The sequence below is a fragment of the Chenopodium quinoa genome, unplaced genomic scaffold (assembly GCF_001683475.1).
Source record: "Chenopodium quinoa cultivar QQ74 unplaced genomic scaffold, ASM168347v1, whole genome shotgun sequence".
NCBI classification, from domain to species: Eukaryota; Viridiplantae; Streptophyta; class Magnoliopsida; order Caryophyllales; family Amaranthaceae; genus Chenopodium; species Chenopodium quinoa.
In genome coordinates, this window is record NW_018742720.1 from 2294685 (window position 1) to 2320172 (window position 25488).

The 25488-nt window shown below is 35.8% G+C and overlaps 4 protein-coding genes across 5 annotated transcripts; all 4 read right to left on the reverse strand.

The window, feature by feature from the left end:
* Nucleotides 1-225: 225 nt before the first annotated feature.
* LOC110723158 (UPF0481 protein At3g47200-like) lies at nucleotides 226-5107 on the reverse strand. Of its 2 annotated transcripts, XM_021902481.1 has the most exons (3): nucleotides 4669-5106; nucleotides 2922-3011; nucleotides 226-1603 (listed from the first exon to the last, which is right to left on the reverse strand). In XM_021902481.1, exons 2-3 carry the CDS (start codon nucleotides 2951-2953, stop codon nucleotides 310-312), a joined length of 1326 nt encoding a protein of 441 aa, XP_021758173.1. In that variant the 5' UTR covers nucleotides 2954-3011; nucleotides 4669-5106; the 3' UTR covers nucleotides 226-309. The 2 variants fall into 2 exon arrangements, with proteins under 2 accessions (XP_021758173.1, XP_021758174.1); XM_021902482.1 differs by lacking the exon at nucleotides 2922-3011 and having other exon boundaries at nucleotides 4579-5107.
* Nucleotides 5108-10529: 5422 nt separating this feature from the next.
* Nucleotides 10530-14297, reverse strand: LOC110723159 (UPF0481 protein At3g47200-like). The gene is made up of 2 exons (XM_021902484.1): nucleotides 13871-14297; nucleotides 10530-12483 (listed from the first exon to the last, which is right to left on the reverse strand). The coding sequence occupies exon 2, from the start codon at nucleotides 12457-12459 to the stop codon at nucleotides 11212-11214; it is 1248 nt and encodes a 415-aa protein (XP_021758176.1). The 5' UTR covers nucleotides 12460-12483; nucleotides 13871-14297; the 3' UTR covers nucleotides 10530-11211.
* A 274-nt stretch (nucleotides 14298-14571) lies between these two features.
* Nucleotides 14572-19501, reverse strand: LOC110723160. The gene is made up of 3 exons (XM_021902485.1): nucleotides 19257-19501; nucleotides 17165-17396; nucleotides 14572-15352 (listed from the first exon to the last, which is right to left on the reverse strand). The coding sequence occupies exons 1-3, from the start codon at nucleotides 19355-19357 to the stop codon at nucleotides 15056-15058; spliced, it is 630 nt and encodes a 209-aa protein (XP_021758177.1). The 5' UTR covers nucleotides 19358-19501; the 3' UTR covers nucleotides 14572-15055.
* A 2970-nt stretch (nucleotides 19502-22471) lies between these two features.
* Nucleotides 22472-24415, reverse strand: LOC110722986 (zinc finger MYM-type protein 1-like). The gene has a single exon (XM_021902258.1). The coding sequence runs from the start codon at nucleotides 24413-24415 to the stop codon at nucleotides 22472-22474; it is 1944 nt and encodes a 647-aa protein (XP_021757950.1).
* Between the last annotated feature and the right edge of the window lie 1073 nt (nucleotides 24416-25488).

Genomic DNA, 25488 nt, shown 5'->3' on the forward strand with positions numbered 1-25488 from the left:
ATGTAAAAATTGACTATTTTAAATGGTTGTATTTTTCAAATTTTCCAAAAATTAAATGATAAAACTCCACATATTATTCTTTTTTTTTTTTAATTGAGCCTAATTTTGCACCCCCATAGGCCATAGCTATTTTCCATTTTACCATCTCTTTTTTTTTTTTGACAAGTCTTTTACCATCTCACATATACCAAAGTTCAATCAACTTATCATTAATGTAACAAATTCTAGCATCAAAAGAAATTCTTAATTCATTGTCTTGTACAACAATAAATTGGAATTGGAATCTGTACGTAAATGAACAAAGAATAATTAGTTCTTAAAACCAGTATAAACTTGTAACACGGTGAGGATAAGAAGAATCGCCAAATAGACAACGGAAATGATTGACCAAGGATTATTGAAGTAGTCTTTCCTTAATATAGCCATCCATTTGTTCCTCCTGGTGTTGGCATGCGCATTCAGTTTTTCAGCAATATCAGAATAGTAGTAGAGTTTAGGACTATGAATCATTATATTTTTGCAGAGTTGATTGACGACATTAGCTACCTCATCATCACTCCCAAGAAAATTCTTGATTACACCATGTTGAACTAATATTTGCACGTCTTCACGAGTGTTAATCAATGCATCAATGAACGATACATAGTCGGCAAAGTAAGACTCGTTATTAAAATGATGACATTGCTCAAAAAATATAATGTTGCGAAGAAAACCTTCTGTCCTGTCTTCCATAGTCAATCTTGGAATCTCTAAAACACCATCTGAAAATTTAATATCCAATAGATGTTTACCCTCACCTGCCTTGAATTTTACTCCTGCAACCTCCAATTTTTCAGCACTTGGCGGCGGTAAAGTAGATTCAGTTGTTGATGTACCGTCAAGGGGTTTGGAAGGTAAGTGCCAAATCCTCAAAAAATCCAAAAGATGCTTAACTCCTGATGTGTTTCTCACAACATTCTCTTTACCAATAGCTAAATTGGTATTTCCAAAAACAGAATTGTTAGATATATAATAACAAGTTAGATCCTCAAAGGAAGTTTCGCGGTGAGCTTCACCAAATGTTATGCTGTATAACTTGTTAAGAACAAAAAATGGGAGTTGATTGTCTTCTACAAATATATCTTGTTTTACTTTCATAATCCAAGTAATCTTTTCATTACTAGCAATATTTTGAGTTTGAAATTTTCTACTACGACTCATAAAAAAGTAAATGATGAATGCAGCATCGATTATCATCATCTCAATAAACTCGTTGCTGGAGAGACTTAATTTTTCTTCGTAATAGGAACGAGCCTCATCCTCCCAAATTTTTACTAAGTCAATGTATTGACTTAAGCTATAAGCTTTGTTGCCATTGGTATGGGTTGCAAGTTCTAGGAAGCATTTGAGATAATTTAATTTTAACTCCAACGAAGATTTTAGGGATGGATTATTATAGTGAATTGGACCAATTGAAACAGCTGAAGGCTGATAACATTCTCTATTTACCTCACGGATATACCCAGGCACTTTATAAATGCAGCAATTTGAGGAAATTTTGGGTAAGGAACTAAGCTTGTATTGTATTGAAGATTCCACATCATCCTTGGTTTTAGCTGTCATTCTGTAATTTCAAATCATAGATAACATGTTATATATGGAATACATTATACCTTTTATGTTATATTAATGAATGTTGCACCACTCTGACTTTCACACTATTTATACTCTCTTTTTTGACTAACTATTGTGACTTATACGTAATGAATAATACAGTTAAGTGAGATATTTTTTAAATGTCTTGATTTGTACTTTCAAAATATCAATTTTAATACATTTTGACAATTACCACCTTCTGTTATGTCCATTTTAACAATTACCACCTTCTATTTTTTTGTTTTTTGAAAATTACCACTAACATCAAAAGTTACCACCTTCTTGCCTCCCAATTACCACATGACGTCATTTTGGGCTCATTCTTTCCCTTTATTCCTCCCTATTTCCCTGACATTTCTCATTCCAATAACTCGATTCTCATCCCCCTTTCACTTTTTTTTCCCCTAAACAATCAAAAACACTTCAATTCACTCCTCCAAATCAAAATTGACGTACAATTATTGGTGGTTTGGGGGAAAAAAAGTGAAAGGGGAGATGAAAATCCAAATAGGAATGAGAAATGTGAGGGAAATAGGGAGGGAAGGGAAATAATGGGTCCAAAATGACGTCACATGGTAGTTGGGGGGCAAGAAGGTGGTAACTTTTGATGTTTTTGAAAATAGAAAACTGGTAATTTTCAAAGAAAAAAAATAGAAGAGGTGGTAATTGCTAAAATGGACATAACATAAGGTGATAATTGTCAAAATTTCCTTAAAAATTTAGCATAATATGGTGCAATATTAAAAGAATATAGAAAACTTAGATGCACATAGAGGTAGGTGCACCCAGTTAACCCAGTGGTTTTCTATGATCATTTGCCAATAATGAGTAGAGATTACAGGCGTAACAAAATGTATACAGATTCTTTTAGGAAGCATATTATAATATTAAAGTAAATCATCATCATTATTTTGAGCATCATTTATTTTCCTTTCATCCTAACCTATTATAATACTTCCTTTATTCCTATTTTTTTACAACACAATATTTTCACGTTTGCCATTATATTAATTGAATAAATAAATATATATTTTTTGACAATTACCACCTACAATAATTGTTATTTTAGCAATTACCACCTAAAGTTTTTTTTTTTTTTTGAATTTTACCACCAACGATTTCTTAAAACATCAAAACTTCCCACCTATTCATCTCTGAATTAAAGTGTGATGTCATGCGAATAGTAAAAGTAAGAAAATTGTAGATAAAAGGATACCAAAGTAATACATATCAAACATTGAAATTTTGAAGTAAAGAAAATAATAAATAAAAGAAAGACTTTTTACCTCAGTTTTTGTTGTTTGAAGTTAAGATACATTGGCAAAAAAAGGTATGACTTCTCTCAAAACTGTGTTTTTACTTCAATTAATAAGAACCAAATACATGCTCCCCGTATGCATCAATTGAGCAAATTTTTCTTTAGGAACTTAAGTAACTTGATATCATATGGTTGCAATTTTTAAAACTCAACAAACAGTAGGTTGTGTAATGTACGAGAATACAGAGTAAAGAGGGTGATTTAATTTAAGCAATAGCTAGTTTAATTTGAAAGTAATATATAATAACAAAAAATAGATAATGTAGACTTGTGAATTGTGACTTTTGTGAGTGAGGAAGAGATGAGTTATGAGTGATGGTTGTGACTCGGGAGTTATAAATGAGCATGGATTGGAGGGATATCACATCAAGTTAATGTGAATCAAAGAATAAGATTAGATCAAAATAGTCTCCTAGTACGGATATTGAAGAACATAAGGGGGCCTAGTCACTCTTGTGGTTTATAGCAGTTTCAATTATATATTGGAAGGTACGGTAATTGTCAAAATGTATTAAAATTGATATTTTGAAAGTACAAATCAAGACATTTCCCTGACATTTACCATCTTCTATTTTTTTGTTTTTTGAAAATTACCACTAACATCAAAAGTTACCACCTTCTTGCCTCCCAATTACCACATGACGTCATTTTGGGCTCATTCTTTCCCTTTATTCCTCCCTATTTCCCTGACATTTCTCATTCCAATAACTCGATTCTCATCCCCCTTTCACTTTTTTTCCCCTAAACAATCAAAAACACTTCAATTCACTCCTCCAAATCAAAATTGACGTACAATTATTGGTGGTTTGGGGGAAAAAAAAGTGAAAGGGGAGATGAAAATCCAAATAGGAATGAGAAATGTGAGGAAAATAGGGAGGGAAGGGAAATAATGGGTCCAAAATGACGTCACATGGTAGTTGGGGGGCAAGAAGGTGGTAACTTTTGATGTTTTTGAAAATAGAAAACTGGTAATTTTCAAAGAAAAAAAATAGAAGAGGTGGTAATTGCTAAAATGGACATAACATAAGGTGATAATTGTCAAAATTTCCTTAAAAATTTAGCATAATATGGTGCAATATTAAAAGAATAGAGAAAACTTAGATGCACATAGAGGTAGGTGCACCCAGTTAACCCAGTGGTTTTCTATGATCATTTGCCAATAATGAGTAGAGATTACAGGCGTAACAAGATGTATACAGATTCTTTTAGGAAGCATATTATAATATTAAAGTAAATCATCATCATTATTTTGAGCATCATTTATTTTCCTTTCATCCTAACCTATTATAATACTTCCTTTATTCCTATTTTTTTACAACACAATATTTTCACGTTTGCCATTATATTTATTGAATAAATAAATATATATTTTTTGACAATTACCACCTACAATAATTGTTGTTTTAGCAATTACCACCTAAAGTTTTTTTTTTTTTTTTGAATTTTACCACCAACGATTTCTTAAAACATCAAAACTTCCCACCTATTCAGCTCTGAATTAAAGTGTGATGTCATGCGAATAGTAAAAGTAAGAAAATTGTAGATAAAAGGATACCAAAGTAATACATATCAAACATTGAAATTTTGAAGTAAAGAAAATAATAAATAAAAGAAAGACTTTTTACCTCAGTTTTTGTTGTTTGAAGTTAAGATACATTGGCAAAAAAAGGTATGACTTCTCTCAAAACTGTGTTTTTACTTCAATTAATAAGAACCAAATACATGCTCCCGTATGGCCGTATGCATCAATTGAGCCAATTTTTCTTTAGGAACTTAAGTAACTTGATATCATATGGTTGCAATTTTTAAAACTCAACAAACAGTAGGTTGTGTAATGTACGAGAATACAGAGTAAAGAGGGTGATTTAATTTAAGCAATAGCTAGTTTAATTTGAAAGTAATATATAATAACAAAAAATAGATAATGTAGACTTGTGAATTGTGACTTTTGTGAGTGAGGAAGAGATGAGTTATGAGTGATGGTTGTGACTCGGGAGTTATAAATGAGCATGGATTGGAGGGATATCACATCAAGTTAATGTGAATCAAAGAATAAGATTAGATCAAAATAGTCTCCTAGTACGGATATTGAAGAACATAAGGGGGCCTAGTCACTCTTGTGGTTTATAGCAGTTTCAATTATATATTGGAAGGTATGGATTTTAAGTTGTACCCGCCCCATCCCCGCCCCGCCCCACCCGCCCCCACTTCGTACCCGCCCCATCTCCACCTCATACCCACATCTATATATATTTTAAAACAACATTACATACTTTTATTCTATTTATAAAATAATTACATGAAATACAATATTAATAATAATACTTTGTACGACACTTATATTATAACACAAAAATGTGTATAGAATGTTTTATTTTATAATTCGTATTAATTATGTAAGATTGTGTATTTGAGATACGGATATTAGGTGGATCTTGGGTGGGGATTAGGCGGGTCTTGGGTGGGGATGGATATCCAAGTGGGGGTGGGGCGGGGATGGTTTTGGAGTTGTACCCAGTGGGGCGGGGATGGGGATGAAAATTGGACCCGCCGCGGGGATGGGGATGGGGATGAAAATATTAGGTGGGGATGGGGATGGGAAGGCCAACATCCGCCCCGGCCTGCCCCATTGACATCCCTAGATGGGTGCTCTTAAAGCTCCGGGCCCGATGGATTTTAGGCTCTCTTCTATCAAAAAAATTGGAAAATTGTTAAAAATACAGTGTTTAACACTATCATGCGTGCCTATATTGGAGGGTAAGGGTATCCCGGAGAGACTTAATGATACTCTCATCACTTTAATTCCAAAAATTGAAAATCCAGAATTAGCGTCCCAATTTCGGCCAATTGGACTTTGTAATGTGGCATATAAGGTGGTTACGAAAGTCATTGTTAATTGTCTCAAGTCAGTCCTCCCTATCTTAATCTCGAACACACAAGCTAGCTTCGTCCCGGGCCGGAAAATTACCGATAATATTGTTATAGTGCAAGAAGTTATCCACACAATGCGAAAAAAGCAAGGAAAAAGAGGGTACATGGCCATCAAAATCGATTTTGAGAAAGCCTATGATAGGTTACGATGGTCTTTCATTAGAGACACTTTGGTTCAAATGAATATCCCAATTACAATGATTGAAGTTATTATGGAGTGTATCTCTTCAGCCTCGCTTCAAGTGCTTTGGAATAGGAACCTTCTAGGAGCTTCAAGCCTAGTAGGGGAATCCGTCAAGGGGACCCTCTCTCACCATATCTCTTTGTTATGTTCATGGAAAGATTCTACCAAGTAATTGAAGAATCCATCATTAATAAAAGGTGGAAACCGATTTATGCTAGTAGAGATGGACCCGCCCTTTCAAATTTATTCTTTGCGGACGATATAATCTTGTTTGCCGAAGCTAGTGTTGAACAAGCAGAGATTATTCATTGTTGTTTGGAGCACTTTTGTAGAGCCTCAGGTCAAAAAGTAAGCCTTGCAAAATCAAGGGTTTACTTCTCGGCTAATGTAAGTGATGAGTCTCAGCAACAGATCAGTGATGCCCTCCAAATGCAAGTCACTGCCGATTTTGGCATGTACCTTGGTATGCCAACGCTCACTAGTCGGGTTACCAAAGAGACCTTCAACCATCTCTGTGAAAAAATAGATAGACGACTTTCAGGTTGGAAGACAAAGTATCTATCTTTGGCTGGCAGAATTACTCTCGCAAAATCTACCCTTTCAACCATGGCTTTTTATTCGATGCAATCGGCCAAAATCCCAAGATCAGTTTGTGAGGAAATTGATAGGAAGGCGAGAAGATTTATATGGGGAGGAGATGAAGAGAAGAAAAAAATTCATCTCCTATCTCGGGAGGTCTTACAGAGACCAATTGAGAAAGGAGGAATAGGGATTTTCTCAGCCAAACAAGCGAACGTTGCATTCCTTACGAAGCTTGGATGGAGAATTCTCTCGGAGCCCAATGCATTATGGTCGAGGGTATTGAGGGCCAAATACTGCAAAGGGCGTTGTGATCTCGATATGTTTGAGCCAAAAATGGGTAGTTCGAAGGTGTGGAGTGGCATTTCCGAGAACGCAAAGACCCTCAATGCTGGATCGAAAGTTGCAATTGGGAATGGCAAAAGAACATTATTCTGGGACCATAAAAGGGCCACTGATGAGCCGTTAAGTGATCTGGTTCAGCACCCAATCCCAATAGAGATTGCTGGGGCGACTGTAGGGGAAATATGGGAGGAAGGAATTGGATGGAGATGGAACATTTTCTCCCCTTACCTGGATCAAAGTACCTTGAAAAAAAATCCAAAATTATGAAGTAAGAAATGACCCATCGATGGCTGATTTGGTATATTGGAAGGATAGGAATAAAGGCAAGTTCTCAATTAAGTCGGCTGTGTGTATTTTGAAGCACCACACGGAAGTACTGGATGATGAATGCTGGGACATTGTTTGGAATGCTCCAGTTCAACAAAGAATCTGGGCATTCTTATGGTTGGCTTGCCACGATAGAGTTTTAGGGAATCTTAACTTGTTTCGAAGGCACATGACGGACTCTCCCAAATGCTATTTTTGTGGAGCTCCAGAAGAAAGCACTCTCCACATTATTCGAGACTGTGCTGCAGCACGAGTAATTTGGAGAAAAGTGGTAGATGATTCTATTATGCACAGGTTCTTTCAAGGTGATTTAAAACACTGGATAATGGAGAATGCGAAAGAGGACACAATCGAAGGAAAATAATCTTGGCCTACCTTTTTCGGGGTTGCGGTTTGGTGGATTTGGCGCAGGAGAAACTGTCTTGTGTACAATCGAAGGGATGAGCTACCTATTGATTTTGATGCGTTCCTCCAAGTTAGATATGATGAAGCAAGAAGAGCTATATGGGATGAATTCGAGGGTCCTAATGCAAAGAAAAGGTATAAGATACCAGCTAATATCACTTGGCACGCCCCTCCTTATGGGTGGTATGTGCTTAACTGTGATGGGGCTGCCAAGGGGTGCCCTGGTCCTGCTAGAGGAGGGGGCATCATAAAAGATTATACTGGCAAGCTAATCAAAGCCTTTGCAGCAAATTTTGGTTATAGCTCAGCGTTTAGAGCGAAGGTTCTTGCCCTTGTCCGAGGTCTGGAAATTGCCAAAAACCTTTAGATGGATAAAATTGAAATCCAAATGGACAATCTGGCCTGTATCCAAGCTCTTCAAGAAGCAAGTGGCGTATGGTGAAAATGTTCATGATGTAAGGCATACAGTGTCTAGAGCTTATAAATGATGATCGATGGCAAGGGACAGTGGCACACGTTTATCGCGAAGGCAATAGAGCGGCAGATTGGTTGGCCAACCGCGGAGTTGTTCAAGACTCTCAATTAGTTTTCTTCAATAATGCTCCTATGGAGCTTAGTTGTATTTTAGATGAGGATATTAGGGGTGTGGCCTTGCCTCGCTTCATTCCTCCATAATTAGTTGTTTAGGCTAGTTTGTGTGCTTGTGTTTTTGTTTTTTTGTTCTTTGTTCTTTTTTCTTGGATGCTTGTCATCTTCATTCGGATCAAAACTAAATAAATAAATATTTTACCAAGCAAAACCGTCATATGGCAATAACTGCCATATTAACATAACTGCTATTTTAACGTTTAATGGGTTTCTCGTTGCCGAGAACAATCTTAAACTTCCTTCAACATATTATTTGCTTTAATATTCTTACTTAATTACAACACCATTGCCTAAGTAAATTAATTAATTAACTTGACATTTTGTCTAAATTCTCAAAATTATTTAACAACTACCTCTTCCCATCCTGCTACAGAGTCGACGTACATATCTAACTTGTCAGGAGTGGATCGTCGAAGAAAAGATTTCAAGTACCTCAATATTTGTTTTTGCATATATATCAGCTTAGGATCACCGTAGTAGACTGGACCAATTGACAATAGCAAAGGTCGATAAGCCTCCTCATTTACCTTTCGAAGATCTTCAGGGACTTTGTAGATGCAACAATTTGAGGAATCTGTTGGCAACGATGCAATCTCGTGCAGTATTGAATTAGCCACCCGTTTGGTATTAGCCCTGCTTCCCTTTATTTTATTTTTGTCCTAGCAAAATGAAAAGAGGCAGTGAGACAATTAAGGTTCTCCAGATCCAAGCTCAAATATACTCCTTACTTTTTTCTTTTTCTTTCTTTTTTCGGTTCTTACTTTTTGATTTGTTTAAAGGCTTACCGAGTTGTTCACTATCAAATTAAAGCTCAACTTGATCAAAAGTAAAAGGAGACTAAAATGCACCAAAGTCACACCAAAGTGAGTATTCTACTCTGATATTAGCTGATTTCTTTTCTTACAGTTTGCTTTCGAACACTAAATCATCTACTCACTACACTCAACAATAACACAAGGTTAAATACAATAACACCTTGTATCCCTGCCATAGTGCATCCAAACCCCCCTGCCCCTTTTCCGAATGACCCTTTAACTCAAGACCACGAAAAGTTTAAACCATCTGAACTACCATCACTAGCTAAAGGATCGGATTATCAACTTATATTTCAGAAAAACTAAACAAATAAACAACTATCTCAACAAATAAAGTAAAGTTGGTCCGTGACAATTAGCCACTTAATTACTCCATAATTCACCATATAAACAGGAGATTGTGAGAGTACAGAATCTAAATATATTTCTACTGTTTTTCATGTATTTAGCTGGAATTTCCACCCAACTATTTACTCAATCCATCAATACACACAATGGAACCCAGACACTCAGTACATCTAACAAATTAGATAGTGCAGTACACTGTACTAGGGATGGCAATCCCGTCCGGATCCGACCCTACTCCGCCCTGATCCGAGGTAAAATATCCGCTCCGAGTCCGAGAAAAAAGTAATCCAAGTTCGATTCCGTTAAAATAATCCAACTCCGAATCGAGGAGGGTTGGAGTCGGATCCTACAAAAAATCCGAGAAAAAAATCCGACTCCGACAAATGTCCGACTTTGACGGATTATCCGACTCCAACTCCAATAGATAGTGGATTTTTGTGTGGGTCATAGTGGCATTGGGTGTGGGTTGTAAAGGCCCAAATAGCCCAACATCTCAAAGTATATTGAATAATGAAAAAAAAAAACTCGGAGTCGGGTCGGATCGAAATCGGAGTCGGAGGTCGGATATTGAAGTCTGAGTCGGATTTAGCATAATCCGCTCCGAGTCCGACCCATTGTCATCCCTACACTGTACACTAGCAAATTGGTGATTTTCAACCCAATTTAACAAATTAGGTAGCGAATTGTGAACTCGTACTAAATCTCATACAAGCAAATTAGGTAAAACTGATCCCCCAATTTAATTTTAAAAAGGATGAACAATTCCAATACTTCAGTACTCCATTCACTCTACCAATACTTCAATACTTGCATCAAAATGTCATTTATAAAAAAAAACAATGCAATATATTATAAATTCTAAAGTAATAAGTTCAAATAATTTCTGATGAATTCAAATAAGGGATATCCAGAGAAAAGAACACATATCAAACATCAATTCTATTTCATATGAATAATAACTGAAACTGAATAATTGCAGGAGAATATAAACTTACCAAAATTGATGTTGGGCTGAAATGAGATTTTTTTTTTTTTTTTTGACGGGTTGAAATGAAGTTAAATCGTTTGCTACTCACTTGATTTCATAGAATTTGTAAGAAGCAGTTATTTATAACCTTAACAACAAAAAAGTTAGATACGAAGGTCCTTTTCCAGCTACCAGCCAACTTCAGCATCTAACATTCTAACTATTCTTCAAAATAAGGCGAAACTCATTGACTCATTGTTGTGATCATATTTGGTGGGACAAATGACCAAATAAATAGATTGCCATCTATCAAGTATAAGCCAGATGTACCAATTCTCTCAGTAGCTTTCCGTCTAGACAACTACTGATTCTTTTGACAGGATCTGCTGTCACCTGATAACGGTGAGTTAGCGAGGCAGAGCCTGTACACTGTACAGGGTTTAGCTCCTCTATTGAGGGGAAATGTATACTGGTGATGCTGCTGCAACACTTCATCATATTGTACCCTTTCTGTTATAAAGAATCCCATTGTGAATTTTGAAGTAAATAGGCAAGAACAATTTTTGGAGCATCTGTATATGGGTCATAGCATTGCTTCTCTTAATGCTATAATAAAACCAAAGACAGAATCAAATCACAATTGCAATAATCACAAGCTATTTATTCAAAGTCTCCAACTTTCCAATTGCAACAATCACAAGCTAACTACTTATTTGAAGCCGGTTACAACTTGTAGAACGGTTAGAATCAACATTACAATTGCATACACTACCGAAATAGCAGCCCAAGGATGGCTGAAGTAGTCATGCTTGAGTATGGCCCTCCATCTATTCCATTGAGTACCAGCATATGCATTGAGATCGTTACATATACCCAAGTAATAGAACTTTGAAGTTTTTAGCCCCGTCTGCTTGAAGATCTTGCTAAAAAGATTTGCCACTTCTTCATTATTCCCTAACCAGTTGTCAATCACCCCACTTTGAACAAGTATGGCCACATCCTTTGGGGTGTTGATCAAACTATCCAAGAACGCAAAATAGTCAATGATGTAAGAGTCAAAGTAATAATGACATTGCTCGAATACCATGATGTTCCGAAACAACGATTCTGTATCATCTGTCACCACAATCTTCGGAATCTCCAAAACCCCTTTTACAAATCGTATGTCAAGTAAATTCTTACTTTGGCTCGTCACAAATTTGACTCCTGCTTCACTTAGTTCACTTACACTTGAAGTAAACTCAAAGTTCTGCTTGGTATTAGGTAACTGATCCCGAGAGGCAGAAGGAAGGTAACATATTCTCAAAAAATCAACCAGATGTTTTACATCTGCACTTGCTATCCTTGGAGGAACAACTTCATCTTTTCCCATGAAGAATTTATAAGTAATATCAAGGAAAGGAAGTTGGTTATTTTGTGAAGAGGGCCTGAAGGCAAGGTCGTAAAGACCCTTGAGAAGAAAAAAAGGTAGTTGGTTTTCTTCTAGCCTTATATCTCGAGTGACTTGTAAGATCATCCTTGGTTTGTTGAATATACGGTCATTTTCATCTATAAACTCATGGAAACAACTCCTCAAGAAGAGCTCAATGATAAATATTGCATCAATGAGCAGCATTTCAATAAAATGTTCACTAAGTAGGTTTATAGTCTCAACATAACTTTGGCGAACTACCTCTTCCCATCCTCTTATAACTTCAGCATAATTATCTAACTTGTAAGAGGTGGATCGGAGAAGAAAAGATTGCAAGTACCTCAATTTTTGTTCTTGCATAGCTATCAGCTTTGGATCGCCGTAGTAGACTGGGCCAATTGACACAAGCAAAGGTCGATAAGCATCCTCATTTACCTTTCGAAGATTTTCAGGGACTCTGTAGATGCAACAATTTGAGGAAACTGTTGGCAATGATTCAAGCTTGTGCAGTAATGAATTAGACACCCATTTGCTAAGATCACCCATGCTTTCCTTTATTTTATTTTTTTCCTAGCAAAAGGAAAAGAGGCAGTGAGACAAGTAAAGTTCTCCAGCTCAAGCTATTTTTGGTTCTTACGTTTTGATTTGTATAAAGGCTTACTGGGTTGCTCACTATTAAAAAATAATTTCCTCTACATAAAGTTCAACAAAAAATCACACGAATTTCTCACGTTACAGGTAAGACCAGGCTGCCCAAGCCTATGATCAGAAAACAGCAAACATCGAAAGACAGGCATTATACTGTACTAATCTTAATATATCCACATCTCTTATCAAGTTTGTTCTATTTTTGTCATCCTGTAATAAACAAATGTAGAAGTTGATCAAGAAGGGGCCTAAATTCACCAAAGTGAGGATTCTACAACAAATCTATGAATTATCAAGAAGGGGCCTAAATTCACCAAAGTGAGGATTCTACAGTTTGCTTTTGAATACTGAATCATCTGTATGTTGCTCCTATTGTACAACGTAAAGGGCACCCGCTACACTTAATGATTACACAAAGTTTAATACAATAACAACCTGTGTCCCTGTTGTAGGGAATATAAACCCTCTGCCCCTTTTCCGAATGAGCCTTTAACTCAAGACTGCGGAAAGTTTTAACCATCTGAACTCCCATTACTTGCTCAAGTGCATATCGTACTAACACACTTGTTTTCATTTTCTTGAATATAATCCCTGATTCTCAACTTATCTCTAAGAAAATATCATCAAAGAAATGACCATCTCAACAAAAAAAAACTAAAGACGGTCCTTGAAAATTAGCCAATGAATTAGGGCGTGTTCTCTTCAGCTTAATTCAATTCAGTTCGATTCCTAATTTCCTTCTCTCATAAACAATTCAGTTCAGCTCAGCTCAACTCAGTAAATCAGAACAGGCCCTTACTCCGAAATTTATAAAACTCAATCACCAAATAAACAAGAGATGTTGAGAATACCAGTTATTAAAGATAATCCTACTGCCCTAAGAGTACAAGTATTTAGCTGGGATCTTCACCCAAGTAACCCAACCCATCAATACACTGGCAAATTATGTTACCAAATTGTTAATTTTTAGACTAATTTAACAAATTAGGTAGCGAATTGTGAACTCATACTCAAAAATTAAGAAACAGTGTTCTGATTTAAATTAAAAACTATGAACACATCTCAAGTGTAAAGAGGACAACCTACTCATTCAATACTTTAATATTTGCATAAAAAAATTTATCATCAAAGAAAAAAAAATTGATTTACAGCTACAGTATATATAGATTATTTTCAATAGTAAGCTCAAATAAATTCCAATAAGTTCAGGTAGGTGAATGTCAGATAAAAAGAAGAAATGGCGAATGCAGAACATTAATTTCATAAGAATAATAACTGAAATTGAATAATTGCAGGAGAATAAACTTACCAAAATTGATGTTGGATTGAAATGAAGTTGAATTGTTTGCTACTTAATAAACCACCTGAAATTTGTAGAATTTGTAATTAATTTGAATTTTGAGAAGGCAGATATTTATAACCTTAAAATCGAAAAAGTTGATTCGAAAGCTCCATTTCCTTCCAACTTCCAGTCACCTTCAAGGGAACTTTCATACTTCAGCATCAAACTTTATTTATTTTTTTTTAACTTGAAAGAGTTATTGGAGAAGTAAGGAACAAAGTAAAAGTGCAAAACTTGGGTGGAAAGGGGTAATAAAGCAAGACCAAATAGCTAATTTGGTGTAAGAATTGTACTTTTAAGGTAACAAAAATTTTAAATTTATTTGCAATAAAATAACTTTTTTTTTATGGGATTAAAAGAATATTTTGTGTTTCACAAATAATATCATTTTGTTGTAAATAATACAAGTAAGAAACAGAAGTACATGTAAAAATTAGCAACTAATAAAATATCTTATGTTGGTTTTGTTCAAATAAATGATAGTTGATTAGTTGAAAATGATCAATAAGCCAATCATAGCTTTGTTGAAAAGAAATATTTAGTCCGTATTACATTTAAATTTCTTTGTAAATTTATGCGAAATATGTAGTACGAGTATAATTTTTGTCAGGGACAAAAATAATGCAACTTCCTTTCCCAACAAGTGAACTTAATCTCCACAATACTGGTAGGCCTTGTAAATTGAAAGTACTTATAGAGTTATAGGTCCTGCAATTAAAAAAATAGCAAGCTGGCCTGCATTTTAGGAGCAGCAGCATAAAGCCAAGAACAAACTTCAACTCATTAAACTTGAGTGCATTCAAAGGAATCAAAAAGTAACGAAATGAAATTATCCACACAAGTTTTTTCAAGAACCCCCACCCCACCAAATGCTTTGACATAACATGCCAACAATATTCAAGTGAAAGTTTGCTTGAGGCTGCGGAAATTCATTTCAACATCACGATGTGGTCTGTTTTTTCCAATCTTCTTTCAACACGATGTGGGAAAATGAAAACCTCGTATCTGTTTAACTGTTCCACTCTGGATCCAACTCTCTCGTCAAAACAAAGAATCCGCTAATGAAGAACAGTAGAAAGTTGAACAAGCAAGTTCGTGCTCATAAGACATGGAAGCAAGAGGAAACAGGGTAATGTGGGTTTACAGGATAGCTCATTTCAGCTTGGACTTTGAAGAGCTCTGAAGAGGTTTTGCAGTGGGTCTAGGAGCAGGTTTTCTCATGGCCTTCTTAATATCATACTTGACAGATGCGAAAGCACATACAAGGGCGAGCAGCATCGTAGGATAGACATAGATAGATTGTGTAGGATCTGTGTTTGCCGGTCGTGCAAGGATTCCTTCCTTGACCAGACCCCAAACTATCAGGAGTGTGCCAAACATGCTCATTCTTCCTGGTTTCAGAATGCCGATTAAAGCACCTGCCACACAGAAGTAGCTACCTGCCAAAACCTGAGGAGTTCACGAAAATAGATCATTAAAACAAGTTCCAGATCATTAAAATTTGGAGGAAAATTAAGGCACAAAAGAGAACCAGAAGTCCAATATTGTACAAAAGCACAAACTGAACACCATTAATATCGTCAAGAAAAGTACAGGCTACATCCATATCATCTTAATATTGAGTTATTGAAATTGCCGAAAACTATCAATTCTCTGAAGGCATAGATCACTAAGATAGCATTTGAATACCAGTTCAGAAAGCAAATTAGCTTAAGAATTACGAAAAAAAAAAAAAAACAGCCCAAGAAAGCTTAGTCAGGAAAATATTGTCATTGTATTCTAGACACAAATTTATAAGTATGTACAGCATAAAAAAAAAAAATCAATGAATATAATGCTGCATCTAATCTCTCTCTCACAGAGTGTTCTGTTTCGGACCCTATCCAACAGCAATATGGGGGAAGCTCTGATGTGCATAAGTGTACTCATATTTCTAGAAATCATAGTGCCGAGTGCTGGTATGAACAAGGTTTCAATCATGCACACACAGTTGCCTAAGTCAAGTATAATGTTCCAAGATCCTTAGTAGAAAAGCAAGAGGGTTGTGTCCAAAAGACTAGCAAAGAGAAAACCAGACTCTAATAAGAAATTCAACAAAAAAATTACTACCAGCCTGCTCTATTATCATAAAAGCGTGTTAACAGAATCTTTAAATTGTGTTGACTAACTCACAATATGCATAGCTTACAATCAAGGAGCAGACAATGTCTTAACATACTCCTAGTCAGGTACGGCCACGACACATGAAAGGGGGGGGGGGGGGAGGAGACTAATGTAGCTAAAAAAAAAATTGATGGCCTTATCACAGAGTGCTTGGTACTTAACTGAATCCAGAAGGGAATTTATAAAGCTAAACTCTTGCAATGGGCAAGGTAATGAAGATAATGAATACATAAACTGCTCGTCAGAGGTATGTATGGCATTACAATTAACATTTGACATCCATGCATACCCTTCTATAAAAGAAACTGCCATAGATAGATGTTTGCCAATTAGCAGAAGGAAACAATGTCTTGAGTTTTTCCAGCGAAACAAATTCAACAGAACCCCCCCCCCCCCCCAAACACACACACAAACACACCAAAATAAATGTCTGAAACATTGAATTGAGTCAAGATGTAGGCAACCTTACCCTAAATGAATCAAGATTACTCAATTCTAATGTACTGAACAAAGCACAGTTGCAAAACTGTTCTCACGTATGTGACGTATGCATCAAAACTGCATAATACTGTAATGTATTACCATCAAATCACCAGATTGCATATGGTGCGAACTGTGCAAAGTACTCATCTGACATACCAATCACCTTTTTTCCATTACTATGATGTTTAGACATGTAGAAATTGAAAACATATTACAAGGTGCCAAATATATGGACTAGGTGTAGCAGCAACTATTTTTTCAAGCAGAAAGTTGAGAAATGGGGCTGAAAAGGGAACTTTTCATATGGTTGAATTCTACTCTATTTTGAAAATAACTATTTAAACAAGAAAGGAGCATGTGGACAAACCATAGAATCCTAAACTGAAGATCATGAAGGTTTTTCCAGGCATTTGTACCCAAGTTTCAGATAGACCAATAAAGAACAAAGCCCAAGATTCAAAGGACAGCAAACAAAAACCAACAGTTACAATATTCGAGAAAATAGCCTTGACTATCACTTCAGCAACTGATATCTGAGAACAATCTAGCATGTATAACATCTTAAAATTTCCCTGGTTATAATTGACATATAGAAGATAGATTATTAATTTGTACCTCTAAGCGCTTCAAATCAAGTGCAACAGGGGCATCTTTGACGCTAGTTAGATTGTAGATATCCACGAGATTGTTCCAGCTAGGGACTGTCAAATTTTTGACAAGTCCATGTACCACGGCTCCAGGAAAAAGAAGGGTTTTTACAACCGGTACAGGAATGATATCACTGGCAATTAATTGAGAAGATGTCACGTGAACTGGGGTTGTGCACATACCAGATCTGCATGGTACTCTACAAATATATAAACGAAAAGTTAAGGACAGCTGAGATAGTCATATTCCTAGGAAAAAAGTAACATAATAGCTACAGTGATCCAATAACGTACTGTTCTAAATGGTTTCACCAACATTATTTTGCAAGTCTCCATTTAATAAGTTCTTTTCAGTAACCAAATTTAAATTAATAAGTCTGACACATATACCGATATACATCAAAGTAATAACATTTAAATACCTTCCTTTTTCATAATAAACAACTACAAATAATATTTCATAAGAGCAAGATTGCAAGCAAAGACCAACAACCTCAAATAGTTTGGCACCAACAATATAATTCTTTGTGGCATAAGGAAATGCATGTAGGAAATGATCATAAAAATGAAGGGACCTCGTCCGTCCTTGACTGATTACAACCTATTATGGTGTTCAAATTTTACACACTTCGACCGCAAATTTTTTATTATCAGTAAGTCTTGTTAGATTCGAATTAAGGTATAAAGATTGACTTTATATAATCTTTAAAAAAATAGTTATAGACATTAATGGCCAAAGTTTGCATTGGAGTCCATGAAATAGATATGTTGCAATCAATTAAGAGCATATGGGGTAGTACGCATGATTATGAGGATCAATAGAAGCAATCAGATGAAAATTTAATTACAGCATGTAGGCTATGATCTATTTAAATATTCTCCTACGAAATAAAATTAACCATACTGATGGTTAAACATCAATTTCAAGAAGCAGAAAACATAGGAATAATAGCCACCATGGATTGCAGCTGCAAAACATTGTATAGGAAGTAAAGAACCAACTATAATTATTACTATTATTAAAACATACAGCATGAAATCATTTCGCAATAGTCAAGCCCAGCGTGAACATACTCAGCCAAGCTTTCCATACATGACGAATTCAAATCCAATTCTCTTAACTCATGGATAACAAAAAAAGGAGAAATAAATGTCACCATAGATAGCAACTGCAAAACATTGTACAATTTAAGAACCAAACAAATACAGCTACTACAAAACCCATACAACAGCACAATAAGCATGTTCAAGAGACATCTCAGAAACGTCAAGTCCAACATGAACGCTTTAAATCATGCTTTCCACACATAACGAATCAAATCCAATTCCTACATTAAACTAATCGAATTCAATAATGTCCATATTCATCCTTGAGATAAGTTATTATTACTCTTCCAAACATACATTATTGCTACTGAAGACCGTAGATGATACAACAATATTCTAACATCCAACTTTTTCAACACCATAATGAATTAATGATGGCCAATTTACCAAACTATCTTAAATCATAGCACTGCTAAGCAAATCCAATGATCACAGATTTTCTTTGTGCCGTTATTTCTAGCATTCAATCATTCATTGCAAACAAAACATATAATCAAGCCAATCAGAACACAGTACTAATCAATCAGTAAAACTAATAAATTCTTCCGATTCAAGTGATAATGTATCAACAATCAGTAAAACTCATGAATTCTCCCGATTCAAGTAATAATTATCCTAACAACGAGGTAGAATTCAGCTCTATATGCAGAAAGTCTACCGGATTCAAAATTAATGCAAATTACGTCAATAATTACAGCTTAGAAATACATTCTTCAAATTGAATCGATTGCAAGCATTAATAATTCAGCACAAATGCAGATTAACGAAGAAACAAGATCTTAAACTGTTTCATCAAATTTAACAACTGATTTGGTTTAAAATTGAGTAGAATCGGAAAAAATTAATTGCAGATTTAGCGAATTGAGTAGAATCGGAAAAAATTAATTGCAGATTTAGCGAATTGAGAAATGCGCAGGAGAAAATTGCAAAATTGGGGAGAGAGAGTAACGAACTTGAAGAGAGGGATCTGAAGGAAGATGACAAAGAAGAAGACGCGACAAGCAATGGTGGAAATTCTGGAGCTGGTCCAACCTTTGCTCGATAAAATCGCCATTGTTATGCTGCTGCTGCTTCACTTGGCAATTTCAGGCGAGAGAGGAGAGAGAAAATTTGATCTCGATTTCTTCACTCGGTTTTAGTCAACGTTGGCGTTGAATATACGGCATTCCGTAATCCGTATATGTATAATGTAAACTTACATTCTTATTATTTGTTATAATCCCGACCGGCGACCGTGGTAACTGGGAGAGAATCGTTGGCCTGAAAATTTTAAGGTAAAGCATGTTGCTTGATACAGACAAAAAAATGCGCAGAATATATAACTATGACGTTGTTTTGTAAAGAACATAGTATTTTGTAAAAAATATAGGAAAATTTGTAATTATTAATCCCAACTTTCACCCATTTTCTTTCATTAATCCCAACTTTCAGTTATTACTGATTAATCCCAACTTTAGTACCCTTTTTTTTTTATCCGGTCCAACAGGTTACCAAACCTATTGTACCCGGTTTAATCTGACGTGGAGCTGTTGCAAAATAAATTTAATTTTTCCTTTTTTTAAAAAAAAACGGTAAACAAAATACCCCTTTGCTATTTATTTCCCTCAAATTTAGCCGTTGCAACCCCTGTTTCATCACTCTTCTTCTTCAAATTTCCCCTTTCAAAATTAGGCCTTTTTGTAATTGTAATTGTAATTTGTCCTTCAAATAAAATCGAAATCCTATTTCCTCACTCTTTTTCTTTAATGGCTGGCGGTTCTTCTGGCTCATCTTCGAACACAAGGGGAGGGACATATCCAAGAACTAGATGTTCATGCGGAATGGTTGCGGTGGTTCGAACAGTCAAAAGGGGCCATAATATTGGGGCTAAGTTTTATGGATGTCCGAAATGGCCAGTATGTGTAGTTGGGTTGTTTAATTTCATTGTTGGGTACTCGAATTTTAGTTTGTTTGAATTAGGGTTGAACTTGTAATTTATGACTAAATTGTTGTGTTTGGATGTGCAGGAAACCAATTGTAATTTTATGAAATGGGTTGATTGTAATCTTGTGGAGGAAGATCTACGCTTTCAAATATTTGAGAAGGATACAACTATTGCAGAAATGGAGCTCCATATGAGTTCATTTGAAGATAGAGTGAAGAAATTGGAGGGAAAGAAACTGAAATTGGAAGATTTGGTGAAAGAGTTGAAAAAAGAACTCTGTCAACTTAGGATGCAACTTGTAAAGGCATCAAGGACTGAGACTCAGTTGTTAATGGCTCTATTTTTCTCATGGTTGTTGTTTGGCATAGTTGTTGTGTACTTGAAGTAGGGGTAATGTAATGTTAAGAGGTTATGGTGGATCTTGTAACAATGACATTGATCAATAAAATGCAGATCTTAGTTTTTCTATAAATTTTGCAATCATGTCACCATAATAGTCATATAAACATGCATCTAATTATATAAGTCACCACAACATAACATCCAAATCCAAATATCACTGTTAAACAGCATAGTTGCTGTCAAAATTAGGCTTTAGTTAGGAAGCTAAACTAAAGCAAAATGCTGCCACTCCCAACATACACTACTTAAGCATCCAGTTTGTACACACATGTACCAAAAGTTTACTACAACTACCTCAAATTGTAATCTTAAAACATTAAGGTTGTGTTCCTTGGTGAAGGGTGGATTGCTGGCTTGACTGACCTAGCTGGTTGACTGACCTGGTCATTGGTCTTCCAGTTGACCTTGCATTCCTTAACTGAGACATGAATTAGAATGTAGTTAGTAACAAATAATTATGCATCACAAACAACAATAATTCACCAAAGTTCAGTTGTTCCTAACCTCTGTGATTAAAGACCCATCATTTCCAATTAAAACACCAATTCCTCTAGGCAATTGATGTCTTCCCCTACCTCTGGCTCTGCCACTTCTTCCCTGTCCCCTCCCTGAGCCACCAGTTGGTGCAGATGCAGAAGAAGATGGTCTTGTTCCCTGTCCCCTGGAGCCTCTTCCTCCTCTGATAGCTCTTCCCCCTCTTCCTAACTGTGTAGGCTGTGCTGTGACAGTATGGTGTTGTGCTGCAGCAGTTGTGTTCAGTTGAGGCTCACATGGTGCAGATACAGTGGAATGGGGTTGCTCTCCATTTTTCTTTGGTCTTCCCCTTGCTCTTTTAGCAGGTGGCTCAGATTGGATTGTTGTGTCCCTATTTGGACACCTCCTCTTATTATGCCCCTTAACTTTGCAAACTGTGCAAGTCATTTCAACACCAGTTTTTATCAAGGAACCATGTTTCTTTGGATTCTCAAAAGGATCTGTGATCCTATTCTTCCTAGGCCTTCCTGGACCTATTTTGATTGGGGGTGGGTCCAATGCAAGGGCTACTTTAGGCCAGTACCTCTCTCCAGCAAGGGGTGGAATTGAACCTGTACCATAACCACATCAGTTAGCAACAACACCATGCAATTCTTATAAACTAGCTAAAGAAACCATGTTACCTGCATATGATGTTAGGTAAACCTCTCTCCTGTAACAGGGATGAACAAATTGCTCAGCTTCCTTGTTGGCAAAGAAAACACATGCTACAGCATGACAACAGGGAATGCCAAGCATGTCCCATTTCCTGCAAGTGCAGGTCTTTACCTCAAGGTTTACAACCACCTGATCAAGGTTGTAAGACACATTGAATAGAGTGTCAGTTGAGGGCAGAACTTCACAGTAGGCTGCCTTATTTTTCTCTTTGTCAAGCTTTGACTGTATTCTAGGACAAAGATAGGTAGTTGTCTTTTCCATGTCTTGCCTTTTTTCACCATTCTCTGCATCAATTGACTTCTAATCTCCTCAAGCATGAATAACAGATGTTTTGTCCTTGCATTTATGATGAATCCATTGAAAGTTTCTGCAATGTTGCTTGTTATTGCATCAGTCTTCACATCAGTGCTTAAGAATGCTCTACAGAATAGATGAGGATTGTATTTCTGGCAGGGGCGGAACCAGGATATAAACAAGGCGGGGACCGAAGAAGAACAAATACTAATAATACCGAAATCATATTATAATTACAACCAATATTCTCAAAAAGTTTCCACACTTAAACTTCTAAGAAATTATAGCAAAATTAAAGGAATATACTTAACAATAAACTTTTGAAAAATTCCGTATATAAACATACCTTTATAAACTTCATTTGAGCTGTGCTCGCCTCTCTTTCATCATGTAAAAGGTATCTATGATGGAATCTTCACTAAGTGTCTCTGCGATCTCCTTTTCAATATACACCACCAAGTAGTCCCTCAAAAAATTGTCTTCCATTTTACTTCGAAGGTTTGTTTTCACAATCTTCATTGCTGAAAAAGCTCTCTCAGTTGTTGCGGTGGATGCACGGAGAGTTAATACAAGGCGAATTAACCTATCAACAAGAGGATACAATTTATATTTCTCAGTAGTCACCAATCCTCTACACAAATCACCAAGAGTGGACAAGTTCTTCAACTCAAGATGAATAGGAATGTCAAGCTTGTAGTGCTGCAATTCATAACTTAGATGTTCTTTCTCTTGATCTGAGAAGTCTTTAGGATAGAAGTCTCTATCTAGCTTGCAAATATGCTCAATATTAAATGATTTGTAACCATCTATGGGGTTCAAGGCTGAACTCAAAATAAGAAGCTCGGTAGCTCGTTCACTGAACCTGGTGTTTAATTCTTGCAATTGTCGATCTATGGCAGCAAAGAATATATCCACCCGGTAATGATGTTCCATTGTCACAATGTCCTTTTGTCTTGATTGTCGCCTAATAGATTTCATCACATCAAAGTAAGGAGCATTCATGTCAGGAATAGCAACATCATATATCTCACAAAATTGTCTCACATTTGACCACAAACTCACCCAACCATCATTTCTCAAATTTTGAAGTAATGTCTTTGTAGTGGAGACCAAGTGCATTGCATTCACAACATCTTGGGTCTTTAATTGTAGAGCTTGACAAAGCCCATCAGTAATGGCCATAATCCCCTTCACCACATGTAAGTTAAACAAAAATTCAAATGGCATTAACAACTTGAATCCATTTAGAGCATCACCTCTTTGATCATATGTTGTTCCCTCAGAAGCAATGTCAGCAAGAACGGACCGAGAAGCACGATACATTCTTAGCAAACTACATATTGATCTGTAATGTGAGCTCCATCTTGTATCACAAGGTCGTTGTAATGTACCAATTTGATTAAGACCCTTTCCTGTTTCAAGACCCTCAATTTCAACTAGATGTTGAATTTCTGCCAACTGAGTCGCTTGTAACTCATCGTGTTGCTTAGTAGAGCTTGTAACCACATTAACAACAAAAATCAATTGTTGAAAGAAGGTATGGATTTGAGGCACTTCCCTTGCTGCAGCAACAAGTGCTAACTGCAATTGATGAGCCAAACAATGAATGTAATAGGCATAAGGACACTCTTTCATAAATAAAGCTTGTAGCCCATTCCACTCTCCACGCATATTACTCGCACCATCATACCCTTGGCCTCTTACATTTTGAAGACTTAGATCATGATGAGATAAAGCTGCACAAATCTCATTTTTCAAAGTTTTGGAAGTTGTGTCTTTAACATGAACCAAGTCTAAGAAGCGTTCTCTCACAAAGCCACTTTTATCCACATATCTCACGACAAGAGCCATTTTTTCCCTTTTAGAAATATCTCTAGATTCATCAACAATCAAACAAAACTTAGCATCACCAATTTCCTTACGAATAGTACTTTTCACTTTACTAGCATACACATGTAGAATCTCCTTTTGGCTTAGTGGAGATGTGTATTTAGCATTCTTTGGGGCATTGTCCAAAACAACAGAATCAACTTCTTTATTATATGATGCCAAAAGCTTTAACATCTCCAAAAAATTCCCTTGATTAATCGAGCTAGAACGCTCATCATGTCCTCTAAATGCACAAGCTTGAAATGTTAACCACTTAACAACATCTATTGATGTCTTAAGGCGTAACCGATTTCTAACTATTTCCTCAGCATTTTGTTTTTCTACAATTTTTTCAAGGTGACAAGATTGGTTTTTAAGATTAAAATAGCACTTTGTTGCAAAATTATGGGTTGAATTAGAATCCTTCCCCATATGACACAAAAATGCACACTCTTTCCCACTATTAACTTTCTTCCAATTTTGAAAGCCCTTTACTGTGAATGTATCCGAGCCACATCTCCCAAGAGGTTTTTTTGCAAAAAGAAAGCAATAAAAACAATAGGCAACATCTTTTGTCGGAGTATATTCTAACCAAGGAAACTTCTCATACCAACTTTTCTAAAACCTACGTGGATGTTTTTCGGGATCAGAGTATGGGTACTTAGAAAGTTTAGGTTGATATGGCCCAAAATCAATGTATGCTCTCCTAATTAAATCCTTTTCATCAGAATCATAAGTTTCAATTTGTTTACGCAAACCAGGATCACGCATTAAAAAATCAACTCCAACACCCTCTTCACTAGGTGGTTGTTCATTAGCAGTGCAATCAACATTAGGTTCAACAATTGGCTCATCTTTATCACTAACCTCAATTGGTTCAGCATTGTCTGAATCTTCAACAATTCTCTCTCTTTTTTTGGGAGCAAAATAAGATGTAATAGTCCTCTTTGTTACCATTCTTCAAATCTAAATGAAAGAAAATTATAATAATTCAGTAAATAAGCAAAATCAAATTTCTTGCAATTTTTAATAAAAATTAAAACCTAGAATTTCAACTCTTAAAATTAACATAACCTCAATATATATTATTATAATTGTGCAATTAACATTAAATTCAACATCAGAAATAAGGGGAAAAAAAAAAGTTCACAATCAATTTACCTGAAATAGCTTGAATAATGTTGAAATTGAACAATTGAAGAGAAGAGGAACTGAGGAAGAGTCGCCGCAAGTAGATGAACTGATGAAGGCCTAACTGAAACTTTTGGGTTTTTTTGTTTTACATTAGAAAAGCGATTTTTGTTTTCCACCCTTTGTTTTGTTTTTTTTTTAATTATTATTATGTTTAGCTTATACAAGAAGCTACTTGTAGTTGGATATCTCGTATAATGAGATTAGGAAAGGTAGTAGTCAACTTTCTTTATTTTTATTATTTTATTTTATTAATTTTATTAAGAGGACAACAAAAGGCCCCACTACATTTCATATACAAGTAGCAGTACACG

Coding starts and splice junctions, on each gene's coding strand:
- LOC110723158 (XM_021902482.1), bottom strand. CDS start 4,610: ATGTATCTTAACTTCAAACAACAAAAACTGAG. Junction 1,604..4,578: donor TTCAAACAACAAAAACTGAG/GTAAAAAGTCTT, acceptor TTGAAATTACAG/AATGACAGCTAAAACCAAGG.
- LOC110723159 (XM_021902484.1), bottom strand. CDS start 12,459: ATGGGTGATCTTAGCAAATGGGTGTCTAATTCATTACTGCACAAGCTT.
- LOC110723160 (XM_021902485.1), bottom strand. CDS start 19,357: ATGGCGATTTTATCGAGCAAAGGTTGGACCAGCTCCAGAATTTCCACC. Junction 17,397..19,256: donor CTTCAGATCCCTCTCTTCAA/GTTCGTTACTCT, acceptor ATATATTTGTAG/AGTACCATGCAGATCTGGTA. Junction 15,353..17,164: donor TTGATTTGAAGCGCTTAGAG/GTACAAATTAAT, acceptor TGAACTCCTCAG/GTTTTGGCAGGTAGCTACTT.
- LOC110722986 (XM_021902258.1), bottom strand. CDS start 24,415: ATGGGGAAGGATTCTAATTCAACCCATAATTTTGCAACAAAGTGCTAT.